The 15,797-nt window shown below is 40.9% G+C and overlaps 1 protein-coding gene across 12 annotated transcripts in view; it reads left to right on the plus strand.

Moving 5' to 3' along the window:
• Window positions 1–15,797, plus strand: part of ubr5 (ubiquitin protein ligase E3 component n-recognin 5) — a 62,628-nt gene that overhangs the window by 44,282 nt on the left and 2,549 nt on the right. For 7 of the 12 annotated variants that reach the window (XM_086112956.1, XM_086112962.1, XM_086112958.1 and 4 more), the window contains exons 35-54: window positions 23–146; window positions 1,244–1,355; window positions 1,453–1,584; window positions 4,104–4,361; window positions 4,475–4,743; window positions 5,314–5,525; window positions 5,630–5,860; window positions 6,413–6,486; window positions 6,562–6,734; window positions 7,489–7,665; window positions 9,493–9,710; window positions 9,949–10,069; window positions 10,221–10,593; window positions 10,713–10,800; window positions 10,889–11,033; window positions 13,888–14,018; window positions 14,232–14,292; window positions 14,456–14,637; window positions 15,282–15,366; window positions 15,453–15,608. In XM_086112956.1, coding sequence (XP_085969082.1) covers window positions 23–146; window positions 1,244–1,355; window positions 1,453–1,584; window positions 4,104–4,361; window positions 4,475–4,743; window positions 5,314–5,525; window positions 5,630–5,860; window positions 6,413–6,486; window positions 6,562–6,734; window positions 7,489–7,665; window positions 9,493–9,710; window positions 9,949–10,069; window positions 10,221–10,593; window positions 10,713–10,800; window positions 10,889–11,033; window positions 13,888–14,018; window positions 14,232–14,292; window positions 14,456–14,637; window positions 15,282–15,366; window positions 15,453–15,608 — 3,322 coding nt within the window. The remainder of the gene's footprint in view (window positions 1–22; window positions 147–1,243; window positions 1,356–1,452; window positions 1,585–4,103; window positions 4,362–4,474; window positions 4,744–5,313; window positions 5,526–5,629; window positions 5,861–6,412; window positions 6,487–6,561; window positions 6,735–7,488; window positions 7,666–9,492; window positions 9,711–9,948; window positions 10,070–10,220; window positions 10,594–10,712; window positions 10,801–10,888; window positions 11,034–13,887; window positions 14,019–14,231; window positions 14,293–14,455; window positions 14,638–15,281; window positions 15,367–15,452; window positions 15,609–15,797) is intronic. The other 5 variants (XM_086112965.1, XM_086112969.1, XM_086112966.1 and 2 more) reach the window with 3 other exon arrangements.

The following is a 15,797-nucleotide window of genomic DNA, read 5'->3' on the forward strand; positions in this document are numbered from 1 at the left end:
GACTTTTTCCCCATTTTTCCAGTTCCAGCCAGACTGCTGTTTCTTATATCATTAGGAACCCCCAACCCCGCCATAGCAGCCAGTCTCAGCCCGTCAGAGGCAGAGATGAAGAACAGGATGACATCGTTTCAGCAGATGTGGAAGAGGTGGGAGCTTTAAATCATGAAGTCCACATTGACTCTCGTTCAACTTGTATATGCTACCTTTGGGTCAAATTCTTCAAAATGCCAATGTTGGCTATCATGGTTGAGCAGATGATACACAGCTGTACCTATCAACGTCCCCATAGGACAACCAGTTCAATTAATAACAATAATAAGAATGATCAAGATGATCAGTTCTAAATAACACTTTTCTGGACACACTCATAGTACTCTACAATGGATACATCATGCATGCACTCACTTTCATCTCTGGTGGTGGTGAACTGCGTTCTGTAGCCACAGCTGCCCTAGGGCAGGCTGACTGAAGTATAGCTGCCAGTATGTGTCAGGGCCCCTCCGACCACCACCCAACATTCACACCCAGCCATACACTTGCATGAATGACACTGGAGGCATGGTTGGTGAAATGTCTTGCCCAAGGACATGACGACACAAGACTCGGACAGAACAACTAACCCTTCAGGATCCACTCTGCCTCTTGATCCAGGGCTGCCCAATTAAAGTGCTGTGCCACTGTCTAAAACAAATTAACTGTGTGAACAAAAATTACATTGAACAAAGAAAATATAAAAAACTGAGGTAATGATTGCTCCTGGTAAACAATTACTGTAATTATGTACAACAGTTTAAGATAAAACAAATTGGTTGTGAGGTACAGAACATCACCTTTCAGTCCTGTAATTGCTGAGAGATCATTTGAAAACATAAAACCAAATGTTCCATCGAACATTGTTTTCTTTCATTTTTCAAGGCATTGGACTATTCCATGCATTGCATCAGTTGAAAGATCTTCCTTTTCTCCAAAGTATGCATAAAACAATCACTTTTTTACAAATGTAGAACACCCCCCCCTTAAATAATTTTCTTTTAACTCGACTTATACGGGATATTTATTAAACCTGTCTTACACTGATATCAGTCAACTAGCTTGAGATACTAAAAATGCAAAAAAAAACCTAAACAAAAAAATGCCCTGAGCAAAAAACAAAGAAACCCCTAAAATGTTAATTTTACATAATCCAACAGTAAATACATAACAATTTGGAATGCAGTGTAATTATGTTGCACTTGTCTTTCAGGTTGAAGTTGTTGAAGGGGTAGCAGGTGAGGAAGACCATCATGATGATCAAGAAGAGCAGGGAGAGGAAAATGCTGAGGCAGAAGGGCAGCATGATGAGCATGATGAAGATGGTGCGAAACGGAGGTTTTTTGGGGTGGGACATTTGAGGCTAAAACACTGTCCTAAACAGAGATTAAATATTTTCTTCTCTGTGGTTATCGTTTTTAGGTAGTGACATGGAGCTTGATCTTCTCGCAGCGGCTGAAACGGAGAGCGACAGTGAAAGTAACCATAGCAATCAGGATAATGCTAGTGGCCGTAGGAGTGTTGTCACAGCAGCCACAGCTGGCTCTGAAGCAGGTTGGGTTTTATTTACCTTTACAAGACCTTCTAAATAGGTGGTTTTCTTGACACGTGTTCCATATATATATATATATATTTTTTTTTTTGTAAAGAGGTGGTCACCCATCTTGAAAGACTCACACCCTTTACTAAATATAAAAATTCAGGTTCCTGCGCAAGCATGGAAAGTATGGAGTATGAAATTTGATTTATTATAATTTCAGGTCTGGAACAGTATGAAAAATGGAAACCCTTAAACAGAAAAAAATATTAGTTTCCAAGGCTGTTACAACAGCTATATTTTCTTTTTTTTAAATTCAATATCTGAAAAAATTCTATATAGATCAATAGGTGTTTTTGTTAAGACGCTTGTAAGCGCATCTATAATGCATACAGTATGTTAGAGCACATCGTCTTGGTGAATACGCAATTCTGATTGGCTCAGAAAACTATATACATGTTGAACGTCAAGAAAACAGCAACCTGTCATTTTTTTCCTAATAATTAAATGTGAAACAGTCTGAGGACAAAAATCTTGACATTTAAAATAGTATTGAGCGATTTCATCATTCACTTAATGATTACAACACCTTTGTAGCCTGAGATGCTGCTGAGGAATTGAGGGAGAAATGAAGAGACAGAAGTGGCAGAAAGAGTTATCCATAAAATTTGAATCAATTCACACATTGAAGCATGTTTTCAACGCAAAGAAAACCACAAAATAGGTGATTAAAACGCAGAGACACTGCCTGACAAAAAAAACAGAAAAATACGAACTGAACACTTCACAGTTGACATTTTGAATTAATACCCTGCTATATTTTAATGCCACTGTCTGGTAAACAAAGACAAAACAGTATTGCTAGCCTGAGAGCTTCCATCAGCCATCACATATAAATAGTCTGAATATATGTGTCAAAATGTGTGGTTATTTAAGAGTGTCAAACTAGAAATTCTGTTTGCTGAAGCACTGAATAACATTTATAATCTCTGAGAATGTTATGGGATTGGAATAATTTTTCATAGTCCAGCCCTGAGGTGGTGCAAGGGAAATTTTGATTGCATAACATGTGAAATTATGAATTGGTCATGTAATTTTCATTGTTGGCAAATGGGCAATTTCGGTCCTTGAGGGCCAGCACCCTGAATGTTTTACTGTATGCCTCCCTGCTCCAACACACCTAATTCACATGCTCAGCCCATCAGCAAGCTCTGCAGGAGCTGGATAACCGATCATTTGAATCAGGTGTGTTGGAGCAGGGAGCCAAATAAAACATCCAGCATACCGGCCCTGGAGGACCTGATGGAAGTGGATTCATGTCCTTCAAGGTGTACAATTGTAAGCGATTGGTGAATTGTCCACTTCGTCGTTAACCCTGTCTATACAGTACATGTAAGTGAAGATGGGGAGTTTTGGCAATACTCTAAATTGGAAGCTTTGTGTGTATGCGATTGAGGGGTGTACTTGCATTAAATCTGGTTGTTTCAGCCAAAATAGTGCTATAATATATTTTACCCAACTACATTTAAGATCACTGTTGAGGGCCAACCATCAATTTTTAAGTATATTTTTTATTCCCATTAAATTCCATGGAAAGTTTACAACTTTGAACATTCCTGGATTTTGCAAGGCTAATTTGATCCTATAATTGCAGACTAGTGTACTCACCAAGTCACAAGTGCTTTTGTCAGCATTTAGGGTTATAAGATGTTCTGGTGAGCTACTGATACAGCACATAAAATGCTCCTTGGCTCAATACACAGACAGACACAGAGTCCACATCACTGCAGACGCTGCTCGGATTGCATGTCGATCACCCGCTACATCCTCTCCTCACTTGTGAACAAGACCCCAGGATACTTGAACCCCTCCACCTGGGGCAGGACCTCATCCTCAACCTGGAGAGGGCACAGCACCCTTTTCCTACTGAGGACCATGGTCTCAGATGTGGAGGTGCTGAATTTGATCCCAGCGCTTCACACTTCGCTGCAAGCCACTCCAGTGACAGTTGGAGATTGCTGCTTGTTGAGGCCAACAGTTCCAAATCATCTGCAGAAAGCAGAAAAGTAATACCAAGGCCATCAAACCCAGCCCACTGATACGGGCTGTTCGTTCCATGTACGACCGATGTCAGAGTTTAGTAGGGAGTAAATCGGATTAATTAAGGAAATTAAGTTGTTCATCTGTCATTGCCAGCTACCTGTACTGACTAGCAGAACAATTAAATACTCCATTATATGGCAAAAATGTCAAATAAATCTTCGTACCCACCTGTTACCATTCAAAAAAAACAAAATACGTCACAGGTTCCTTTTCGTGGCTTTCTGTCAGCAAATTCAGTCACAGAGAATCTGTGCACTTTTTTTTTTAGACTGATGAACAGTATACTGTTTTGACTTTATCCGTGTCATATCAGAGTTGGGCCATGTGGTGTGACTAACATGCATCACCTGAAACATTTCTGAAATACAAATACAGTGCAGATTAATACACAAACCACCAATTTCCTTTCTGTATATTTTCTTATTTTTTAAAGGTGCGAGCAGTGTCCCTGCCTTCTTTTCAGAGGATGACTCCCAGTCCAATGACTCCAGTGACTCAGACAGCAGCAGCAGTCAGAGTGATGATGTGGACCAAGAGACATTTCTGTTTGACGAGCCTCTGGAGAGGACAACTAATGCGTCCCATGCCAACAGTGCAGCTCAGGCTCCTCGATCCATGCAGTGGGCTGTACGAAATACCCCCAGCCAAAGAGCTACCGGGAGTGCCCCCCCTAGCTCCTCGACATCAGCTGGTTAGTGAATGTTGTTTTTTTGCATGAATACATTTCTCAGAGACTATTTTAAATTAAGTGTGAGTAACAGACACATACTGTATGTTCATACGGACTCCTCTTATTATTGACAGCGAGCTCCACTGGACTCATATATATCGACCCAACCAACTTGCGTCGCTCAAGTGCAATCAGCTCCAGCGCTGCTGCAGCGGCAGCTGCTTTGGAGGCCAGCAACACCAGCAGCTATCTAACATCTGCCAGTAGCCTAGCCCGGGCGTACAGCATTGTCATAAGACAGATCTCGGATCTCATGAGTTTGATTCCAAAGTACAACCACCTTGTCTACTCGCAGTATCCTGCCTCTGTGAAGCTCACCTATCAAGATGCTGTCAACCTGCAGGTGCTCTATAGCAACCCCACCAATGGTGGAAACTTATTTACACGCTCCTCTAAATGTATTTGTAATTGGTAATTAATGTTTTTGATGTTGACTGAAAATAAGTGTGTGCACATGTATATATGTATATATGTTTTTATGTATATATGTACGTGTGCATATGTACTGTATATATGTGTGTGTATATATCTATACATATATATATAGAGAGAGAGAGATATAGATATATACACACACAACTTAAGGAACTGTACAAAATCACACAGAGCTTCACTTAAAAATTTTTGGCTCTCTCATGTAAACAGCTGAAGTAATCAACATATTAGTCATACTGTCATCATTCTCATGCAGTACATTTCTGTTCTACTGCATGCCACAACTACAATTATTAACATTAAGAGCAGACTACTGCCGCCTCTGAATATTTAATACGGCTCTTGTTTTTAGCAGAATATTTGATATCTGCTCCTGTATTTGATATCATCATCGACACTCTGAATGTGTTGTTTAATATATATTAGTTTTGTTTTGGTCTGTATTAAATAAGACAAATGTTCTCCACTCTTGAATCAGAACTATGTTGAGGAAAAGTTGATTCCCACCTGGAACTGGATGGTGTCCATCATGGATTCCACTGAGGCACAGTTGAGATATGGCTCAGCTTTGTCATCTGCTGGAGACCCAGGTCACCCCAGTCACCCTTTGCATGCCTCTCAGCATTCAGCTCGACGGGAACGCATGACTGCTCGGGAAGAGGCAAACCTCCGCACCCTTGAAGGCCGGAGGTAAGCGTACATTAATATAAATTTTTTGGTCATAGTTATCCTTACTATTCTTTTGCACAATTGATTGTAGTTTAGTAAGGATGTTCTTCCTCATTTTGTTTCAGGAGAGCAGCCACTCTACTGACAGCTCGCCAGGGCATGTCTGCACGTGGCGACTTCTTGAATTATGCCTTGTCACTCATGCGCTCCCACAATGATGAGCACTCGGATGTGCTTCCTGTGCTTGATGTGTGCTCACTGAAACACGTGGCATATGTTTTCCAAGCGCTGATCTACTGGATTAAGGCCATGAACCAGCAGACCACGCTAGAGACCCCACAGATTGACAGAAAGAGGTAACTGGGTCCCCCTTTCTTATAATAGCTGCTTTTTAGTGGGAATTAGATGGTTGATCAGGTCTTATTCTCCTCGGAAATCTTGGCATTTCACCCACTCTCCCTCTGTTTTTGATGCTAAAATGTTTGTTGTGCTGCTGCCTTTTGTTGCAATGAGCTCTGAACAAAATTTGCAGGTTGAAGTCACTTGTTCCACATATTTCGCTGCAAACCCAAACCATTTCAAAACGGCTGACGACACAACTCATTTCTTGGCAACAAACGTTTCGCGCTCTCTAGCCATAGCCATGTTGTGCTAGTTTATGGAGTGTGTAATTCTGTGACGGAAATGGGGGAGGCGGAAGCTTTGGAAGCACATGGGGCAAAATGTGCACCTGAGCAAAAAGGGGGGAGGAGGGGGGCAATCTATTACTTTAAACCGTCTGCAACAAAACATACAAATTAATCTGAAAGAACAATTGGCACCATACAGGTCTAGTGTTTTGCCTCTTGTCTTTTAAAATGCTGCCACAGTTTAACACGTTTTCTGTATATATACATGTCTTGATGTAGGAATCGAGAGATTTTGGAATTGGGTTTGGACAATGAGGACTCTGAACATGAAAATGATGAAGACACCAATCAAAGTAAGACAAATAAATGCTCACATTTTCAAAAACCCTGGATGTATTTGTGGCATAACAATGACTATCTTACTCCAGGTTCAAATTTACAGGACAAGGAAGAAGATGCTGTTTCTGCCGAAACGGGTCAGAATCATCCTTTCTTCCGTCGCTCGGATTCAATGACCTTCTTGGGATGTATCCCACCAAATCCATTTGACGTTCCCTTGGCTGAGGCCATCCCATTGGCAGATCAGCCTCACCTCTTGCAGGCAAGAATTGTTGCTTAGTCAATCTGCAGGGCAGAAGTTTATAAACCCGGCTCCATTCAAAATGATCATTCCCCTTTTTAAGTAGGTGATGTACATCTGAACAATTTAAATAAAATGTTTTGTATTACCGTATTTTTCGGATTATAAATCGCTCCTCAGTATAAGACACACCAGGCAAAAAATGCATCATGAAGAAAATAAAAATCATGTCGCTGCTGAGTATAACTGTCATTTTGGGGGAGACATTTATTTTACAAAAAAAAACACGAGAAGAGTAGAGCTCGGACTCACCTAAAATCCCATTGCGTAATCAAGTTGACGGCACTGAACAAGTTCCGGCTGGATTAGATCCGCTTCTAACTATGGAAACATATTTTTTTGTTGTTGTTTAAAATGGCTTAACTAAAATCACATGTTGCTTTTTGGATACAGGTACAATCCTGGTCGGTTAGGGTGCCTTTTGGTGCTGTAAATAGTACATCTTTGTTCTGGTAAATGCTGCATGCTATAGAAGGTGGTGATAATGCACATGTATTTCCCAACCGTCAAGAGAGAGAAGAAATGGAATAAGAAGCAGTAGTAGTCATGGCAACTAACGTGTAACACAGCACTAGTTTAGCATGCGGCATCATAATCACTGTACTACAGCATATAATATTGTATGTGTATTGGTGGATTCAGGTGACAGTACCAAGTACCATATCTGGTGTTTTTTAATTTGTAGCAAGATTAATCATTATACAACCCTTTTCAGCCAAATGCAAGGAAAGAGGATCTGTTTGGGCGACCCTCACAAGGCTTGTACTCCTCTTCCATGGCAACCAAAGGCCTGGCTGAGGCAAGTGTGGACAGAAACTGCCTGGAGTTAAATTTGGGCGCTTCTCTACCCTCCCCTTCTCAGGTATACCACCCCTCTTCACATGAAAAACAGGTGGGCAGCTGTGTTCTAATATCTAAAGATTGTGATTCTTGGTTACCGTACTTTAGTATGTCGAGTTCTGAAAAGGCTATTTTGATTCCTTATATACCACTGCTTACACATTTGAAGTAATGTCCAGCGACTCAGTCTAATGCAGGGTTTTTCCTGAGTTCAAATTTGTGTGGCGTCCGCCTCCAGCTAAGTTTGTGCCGCCCTCAGCCAGACCAATTGATATCGCTCGACCGAATGTGAAATATCACGAACTGCCACGTCTCGTGCGTGTTCACTGTGTTAGTATGCGGGAGGGAGTGACTTTGCTTCGCTTCAAATGGACAAGAGGAGGAGCACTCATCCTCCATCCAAAAACGTTTACACATCATCAGTCTGGTGCTTCATGGTGGTGGTGTTGGCAGCTAAATGCTATCTTGGTGAATACTTGATCAGCTGTAAACAATTCAATCCAGCCGGTTAAGAAAGGTGGCTGTGTTGTATGCCTCTCGGTCCCATCCCACCCCATATGTCGGACCCGTCTCCGAGGGCGGGTCATAGAGGGGCGTGCCCGCCCACCAAGATGCCATTTGAGGCACAAATTTCTAAGTGAACTTGTTTTTATTTTATCATCGTAGCCATTTTTGTGCTGTGAAATACTAATGTTGAGTTGCTCATCACGAAGATTAAAATATAAAGAAACATGCACTTAATTTTTGTTTGATTGATGGCCAGTCTTTCCTGCAACAGCCAATCACGGCGTTACTGAAAACAAGGTTCGGTACGCAGGCGTATACGCGATAAATATATCAATGTTTGCATGTGACAGTTCTGCACATTTCTCAATGTGTGGCATTGTGTAATGTGGCAAGACGTTATGTATTTTGGATTTAATGGATGACGCGTTTTTCTCGTGAAGTGACATAAGCTTTGTAATGAGTGCCTCGACGATGAGGAAAAAACCCTATAATCCCTCACACTTGGGCGATCATTCTCTAATCTTCAGAGGTTGATGTGACCATAAGTAAAGATGTCATCATAAATTTGGGTGACCATTGATTGCAGTTTTCACACATTAGGCGACATTTCGATTTGTACAATACGGTTTTATACTGTCATGGTGCGTCATTGTACGCCAAGTAAGGAGGGACATATTACACTTGTGTCGGCAACTAAAGAGCCATTCGACCCGTTTGTACAAGATTCATCATGGTAACCAAAAACCTTTTGGAAATCCAAAATGAGGAGCATTCTTTTCCTTTTTCTTGTGATTTCTGTAGCAGAGAATTGTTGAACCGGGTCAAAGCGATATGTCAGCCCATCCGCCATAGTGTATGTGGCTTTAATATTGCCATAAATTGGGCAAATATTCATCCATCCAGCCATCCATTTTCCGATGCGCTTTATCCTCACAAGGTTCACGGGGGTGCTGGAGCCTATCCCAGCTGTCTTTGGGTTGTAGGCGGGGGACACCCTGAACCGGTTGCCAGCCAGTCGCAGGGCACACAGAGACGAACAACCATACACGCTCACACTCACACTCACACCTAGGGACAATTTAGAGTGTTCAATCAGCCTGTCATGCATGTTTTTGGAATGTGGAAGGAAACGGGCGTCCCTGGAGAAAATGCTGATCAGGATGGTACCATCTCTGCCTCAATTTGAGCCAGGCAAAACCCTGTAATACCTATCTTGTTTTATGTTACTCTGTCATTCAAATTGATATTAGAACACAAGCTTTTGCTTGCTTATGTACTGTATTTATGTTTTGCCATTTTCATATTACCATTCTTTCACCACCACACTGACATCTCACCACACAAGACTTCTTTGAATTCCGCTAACCCACAGATCCTGCCCACTAAGATGTCTTACTCAGCCAACCTGAAGAATGTGATGAGTATGGAGACTGCCCAGCGGACCTCTGAGAACCAGTCCGTGCCAGACCAGGAGCTGGAAGCCTCAAAAGCTGGCCCTTCACCCCACGACCTTGCTGCTCAGCTGAAGAGCAGTCTGCTTGCTGAGATTGGCCTCACCGAAAGTGATGGACCTCCTCTTCCGTCTTTCAGGTAAAATTCAGTACATTTTCATGCTGATTTAATCCAGGAGATGCAGAATACCCAAATTTGTACTTGTACCAATCCATGACATGCCATAGTTAAAAACAAAAAAAAAAAAATTATATCTCATAACTGCCAACCCTGTTGATGAACATAGCTGCAGCTCTTCAATTTGGTATCATGTCACCCAGTCAGAATAAGGTAACAGACTAAGCATTGACATTCCTTGGTGCCTTATTTTGGGCAGACCTCATTGTAGCTTCATGGGGATGATGATTTCACATGACATGCTGCTTGGACGCTGGCGTCTGTCACTGGAACTCTTTGGTCGTGTCTTCATGGAGGATGTTGGGGCTGAGCCTGGATCGGTACTTCTTTTCATTTTATTAACTGCAATTGTCAAAGTTTATGACCTGTCAACTTTTTGTGATGCCTTAAAATAATTTTTGAAAGAAAGAGAGGGTGTTTATAATTTATGTAAAAGTTTAATCAACGTTTGACTTTTTATTTCATTTTAAGATTCTCACTGAGCTTGGTGGCTTTGAGGTAAAGGAGTCAAAGTTCCGCAGAGAAATGGAGAAGCTAAGGAACCTACAATCCCGGGACTTGGCCCTTGAAGTTGATCGGGATAGAGACCAGCTAATACAGCAGACCATGCGTCAGCTGAACACTCACTTTGGCAGGAGGTGCACAACCACACCAATGGCTGTACACCGAGTAAAGGTCACCTTCAAAGATGAGCCGGGCGAGGGCAGTGGTGTAGCCCGAAGCTTCTACACAGCTATTGCGCTGGCACTCCTCTCCAATGACAAACTGCCCAATTTGGACTGTGTCCAAAATGTCACCAAGGGCATGCAGGCCAGCAGTACGTGTCATCACGATTACAATTCAAGTATGAAATTACAAAGAAACTATACTGTATTTTGGAACTTGCGTTCATTCTTGCATACTGAGAAATTAACTTGAGATTAAAAATGAATTTAAGGTGAACTTTGTTTCTTGTTTGTTCAGATCTAATGCAGCGTTTGAGAAACAGAGATCGGGAAAGAGAGAGGAGAAGTGGAGGTCTACGAGCGGGATCCAGGAGAGACCGGGACAGGTGAACTCTAGCTACACATGCCTCTTTTTAGAACAGGCCACAACTGTGTTGTGGAAGACATGTTGCATATCTGTGTTTGATTTTACAGAGACTCTAGGAGACAACTATCCATAGACACCAGGCCATTTAGGCCGTCATCGGAGGGCAACGCCAATGATGAGCCTGACCCCTTACCTGCCCACAGACAAGCTTTAGGGGAAAGACTTTACCCACGTGTTCATGCAATGCAACCGGTAGGTAACAAGCAACCTTGTCCATTAAAAGTTAACAGTTTGATTTTCTTGGAAGATATTAAAAAAATCACTTTTTACACTTAGACCATAAAATAATCCTGAAAACCGTATTATTAAATCTGACATAAATGGTGTGTTGTACAAATCCCAGTGCCCACAGACTGCAATGATTTTGTCCGACATAATTTGTCCGCTTTTTACGTGGTGTCTATGTGGCGTCGTAAGGACATTCACAAAGATGTTTGGCTCCAGTGTAGCTGTACAGATTCGTAAACTGTATTAACTTTCTATGTAATTGTATCGCGGTAATAGCTGAACTCATGTTCGGTATGACCGCAGTGTGTTCTGTATCCGCGTTGAACAAACATTTTGTGCTTCTGTCAGCAACAGCGCTATTTCTGTTAGTTCAAATAACGCTTCTGCCTGCTGGTTGCATCTGTGATTGGCTGGATGTGCGTGGCTGGAAATTCACATAACTTAGGCTGAGTGATGAAAGCTATTTTTAATTAAAAAGATGTTAAAATAAAAAGTCAACTGATTGCTTTAATATTGATATGACAATAATAAAGCAGATTATAGAATATGTAGTGCGACCTTTCACGCACATATGCAACCTGTCATTCAAAGCTGGTATCTTTCCATCAAAAATGAAAATTGCTAAAGTTATTCCAATCTATAAAAGTGGAGAAAGACATCGGTTTACAAATTATAGACCAATATCACTACTACCACAATTTTCAAAAATATTAGAAAAACTATTTTCTCGCAGACTTGATAGCTTTATACAAAAGCATGCGCTGTTAAGTGAGAATCAATATGGCTTCAGGGAAAAACGGACCACCTCAATGGCAGTTATGGAGTTTGTGGAAGCAATAGCCACTAATATAGACAACAAAGAATTTACTGTTGGGGTTTTCCTAGATCTAAAAAAAGCTTTTGACACAATAGATCACAGTATATTATTGAAAAAACTAGAAAGATATGGCATTAGAGGTGTAGCTTATAAATGGATAAAAAGTTATTTAGAAAACATATCAGTACGTGCAACTCAACAATAAAAAAACGAATCAACTGAAAATCACTCACGGAGTTCCTCAGGGGTCAGTGCTTGGTGCAAAACTATTCATCTTATATGTAAATGATATCTGCAAGGTCTCAAAACAATTTAAATGTGTCCTATTTGCTGATGATACAACTTTCTACTGTTCTGGAATAAATCTGAAACAGCTCCTGACAACCGTAGAAAACGAATTAAACAAATTAAAAAACTGGTTCGACAGAAATAAATTCTCACTTAACCTGAAAAAATCGAAGTTAATTGTTTTTGGCACAAGACCAATCAAACACCAAGCTAAAATTATGGTAAACTCAATTGAGATAGAAAGAGCGTATGAAACCAAGTTTCTCGGATTAGTAATAGACTCAAAACTATGTTGGAAACCACATATCGATAAATTCAAAACATTAAATATAATGATAAATCAGAACTAAGTTGATAAATAGAGAAAGGTATATAAATATCCATTATGAATACAAGAGAAAATCGACACAAGAGTGTCAGGGTGTGGAAGTATATAATCCCGATACAAACCAAAAGTTGTAAAAATATCACGGTTAAGGGTAAAGTATGAGCCTTAATGGAGACTTCTTTTTTCTTTTCTGATTGATATAAAAATGATTTATTAGATATAATCACATAACGGGGTAGGACTAGATAAGTTTTTTACTTCTTCCTACTCCCTTGAACATAATAACTGTGTTGAATGAAGATTGATTTCTTTCTTTTTACTTTTTTTATCTACCTTATTTTCTGTCAAATTATTACTGTATATGTTCAATAAACAAACAAACAAAATTAAGTAAATAACACACATACTGTAGCTTATTCTTTTTTTGATGTAAATAAAATGGTCATCTAATATTAATTAAATACAATGCCATTATTTTCGTGAGGTCAGTACAATCATAGCTATATATATTACACACACACAGATATATGCTTAATACAATTGCATATATATATGTGTGTGTGTACGCGTGCGCGCGCGTGTGTGTGTATACACGCACACACTGGTTTTTAAAGTAAATTTACTAGAAACAAGTGAAATTATCTACCAGTCAGCAAGAAAAAATTACCAGCAGATTTCTTGAAATAAGAAAATTATCTAGATCTAACAACCCAATTCCAATGAAGTTGGAACATTGTGTTAAATAAAAACAGAATACAATGATTTACAAATCATGTTCAACCTACATTTTATTTCTCAGATGATTAATTGCTGAAAAATTGTTTTCACAGTTTAAACATTAAAAATCTTGTCTTTGTAGTGTATTCAGTTTAACATCCATCCATCCATCCATTTTCCGAACCGCTTGATCCTCACTAGGGTCGCGGGGGGTGCTGGAGCCTATCCCAGCTGTCTTCGGGCAGTAGGCAGGGGACACCCTGAATCGGTTGCCAGCCAATCGCAGGGCACACAGAGACGAACAACCATCCACGCTCACATTCACACCTAGGGACAATTTAGAGCGTTCAATCAGCCTGCCACGCATGTTTTTGGAATGTGGGAGGAAACCGGAGTACCCGGAGAAAACCCACGCAGGCCCGTGGAGAACATGCAAACTCCACACAGGGAGGCCGGAGCTGGAATCGAACCCGGTACCTCTGCACTGTGAAGTCGACGTGCTAACCACTGGACTACCGGGCCGCCTTCAGTTTAACATAGGATTTGTAAATCATTTTTTGTTTGTATTTGTTTAATGTCCGTCTTTCATTGGAATCGGGTTTGTACATGCTTTTATCTTGTACACCATTCTTTCTAGTACACCCTAAGACTTGTTTGATTATCTGCAGGCGTTTGCCAGTAAAATCACAGGCATGTTGCTGGAATTATCCCCTGCGCAACTTCTGCTGCTGCTGGCTAGTGAGGATTCTCTCAGAGCCAGAGTAGAAGAGGCTATGGAGCTGCTTATTGCACATGGAAGGTTAGCATAAATTCAACTCTTCCAGTACACATTTATGATGAACCTGGCAACCAAGGCTGTTTTTACTCTAGTGGGCCATATCCCCCCCCCCCCCCCCCCCCCAAAAAACCCCCATCAATATCCCATAACGACTCATTTTCAGGTTCAACTGAACCGCAATCTTAGAACAAAACACTATACGGTGGGACTCACTATAAACTATGTCTTACCCAGGGAAAATGGTGCTGACAGTATACTGGACCTGGGTCTTTTGGAGGCTCCAGAAAAAGCTCAAGTAAAATGTCTTATCCTTTCTGTTCCATGACTTAATATTAATCAAACAGCAATACCCTTATTCTGTTGTTTTTGTGCTTCGGACTTAAAATGTCCCTATTTTGTTTTCCTTAATGCAGGCAGTGCTGTGCCATTAACTTGTTCTTTTGTTGGTTATTGCATAGCAACAGGAGAACCGAAAGCGCCATGGTTCAACACGCAGTGTGGTGGACATGGAGCTTGATGACCCAGATGATGGGGATGACAATGCGCCGCTCTTTTACCAGCCTGGCAAACGAGGCTTCTACTCGCCTCGGCCTGGAAAGAACACAGAGGCCAGACTCAACTGTTTCCGTAACATCGGCAGGTAATGAACGATAGTCGTGGTTTGGCATTTGTGAATTCATCTATTTGCATATTTTGGGGTGGTGTCTGTCCTCCATTTTCCATGAGGAAAAAAAATACATTTTTTTTGTGGCAACATACAGTTTACTTTGTGCATATTCGTTGTCGTGTTGTGGCTTTTTAACTGAGACAATAAAGGGTTACGGTTGCCCCAAAAGAATATCAAACTTGGTGTCCGCTCAACCAAACTTTTGTGGCAGAAGGTAGAAAGCAGAAGAAAACACGCCCACTCATATCCTAATTCGAATCACCGCTGATTCGTACACAGCTCTAGTAAACCTTTTACGCAACCTCAGCCTATGAAGCAGCACCGTTTCTCACCAGCATGGGCCCCATCTTTGTAACTTCTGCAATTTGCTGTGCAGTCAAAAGTTGTTTGGCACTGGACTACACCCCCTATTGTGATTCTTGATCAAAATTGTTGCCATACTGTAAGCACAGGCACTAATCATAAGTTGTGGCATATTTATGGTTTAAACTATTAATGTACTCATTGTGACCGTGTTTGCTCTTTTCTGAATTCCTGTTAATCAAAGATGTTTGTCTTTTTCCCTTACTTGAGTAAAATCCTCTAGATTGACTTTTAACATGTTGTTTACATTGTAGGATATTGGGGTTGTGTCTCCTTCAGAATGAACTCTGTCCAATAACGATGAATAGACATGTGATCAAGGTCTTGCTTGGAAGAAAGGTAGGCATAACTCCTCCTCTTTTCAAATACGATTTGTGACATGAAGTTAATTTGTACTTAAACGGCTATTCTGTCATCCACTGCAGGTCAACTGGCATGATTTTGCATTCTTTGACCCGGTCATGTACGAGAGTTTGAGACAGCTTATTCGCCATTCACTGGCCGGTGAAGCGGAAGCTGTATTTGCTGCAATGGATTTGGCCTTTGCCATTGACCTTTGCAAAGAGGAAGGGGCAGGACAGGTAAAATGTCATGAGTATTCTCTCACCAAGGCACAAAGAACAGGGTTCCATGTGTTAGAGTTATAAGATAAGAAAACCTTTATTAGTCTCGCAATGGAGAAATTCCCAATTCACAGCAGCAAAGTTATGAAAGGAAGAAGTAGAACAACAAAATATAGGAGCTGCTGGAAAGGCAGCCACTCTCGCGGC

Source organism: Hippocampus guttulatus, chromosome 6 (assembly GCF_054856545.1).
Source record: "Hippocampus guttulatus isolate MCC_2025c chromosome 6, RoL_Hgut_1.0, whole genome shotgun sequence".
NCBI lineage: Eukaryota > Metazoa > Chordata > Actinopteri > Syngnathiformes > Syngnathidae > Hippocampus > Hippocampus guttulatus.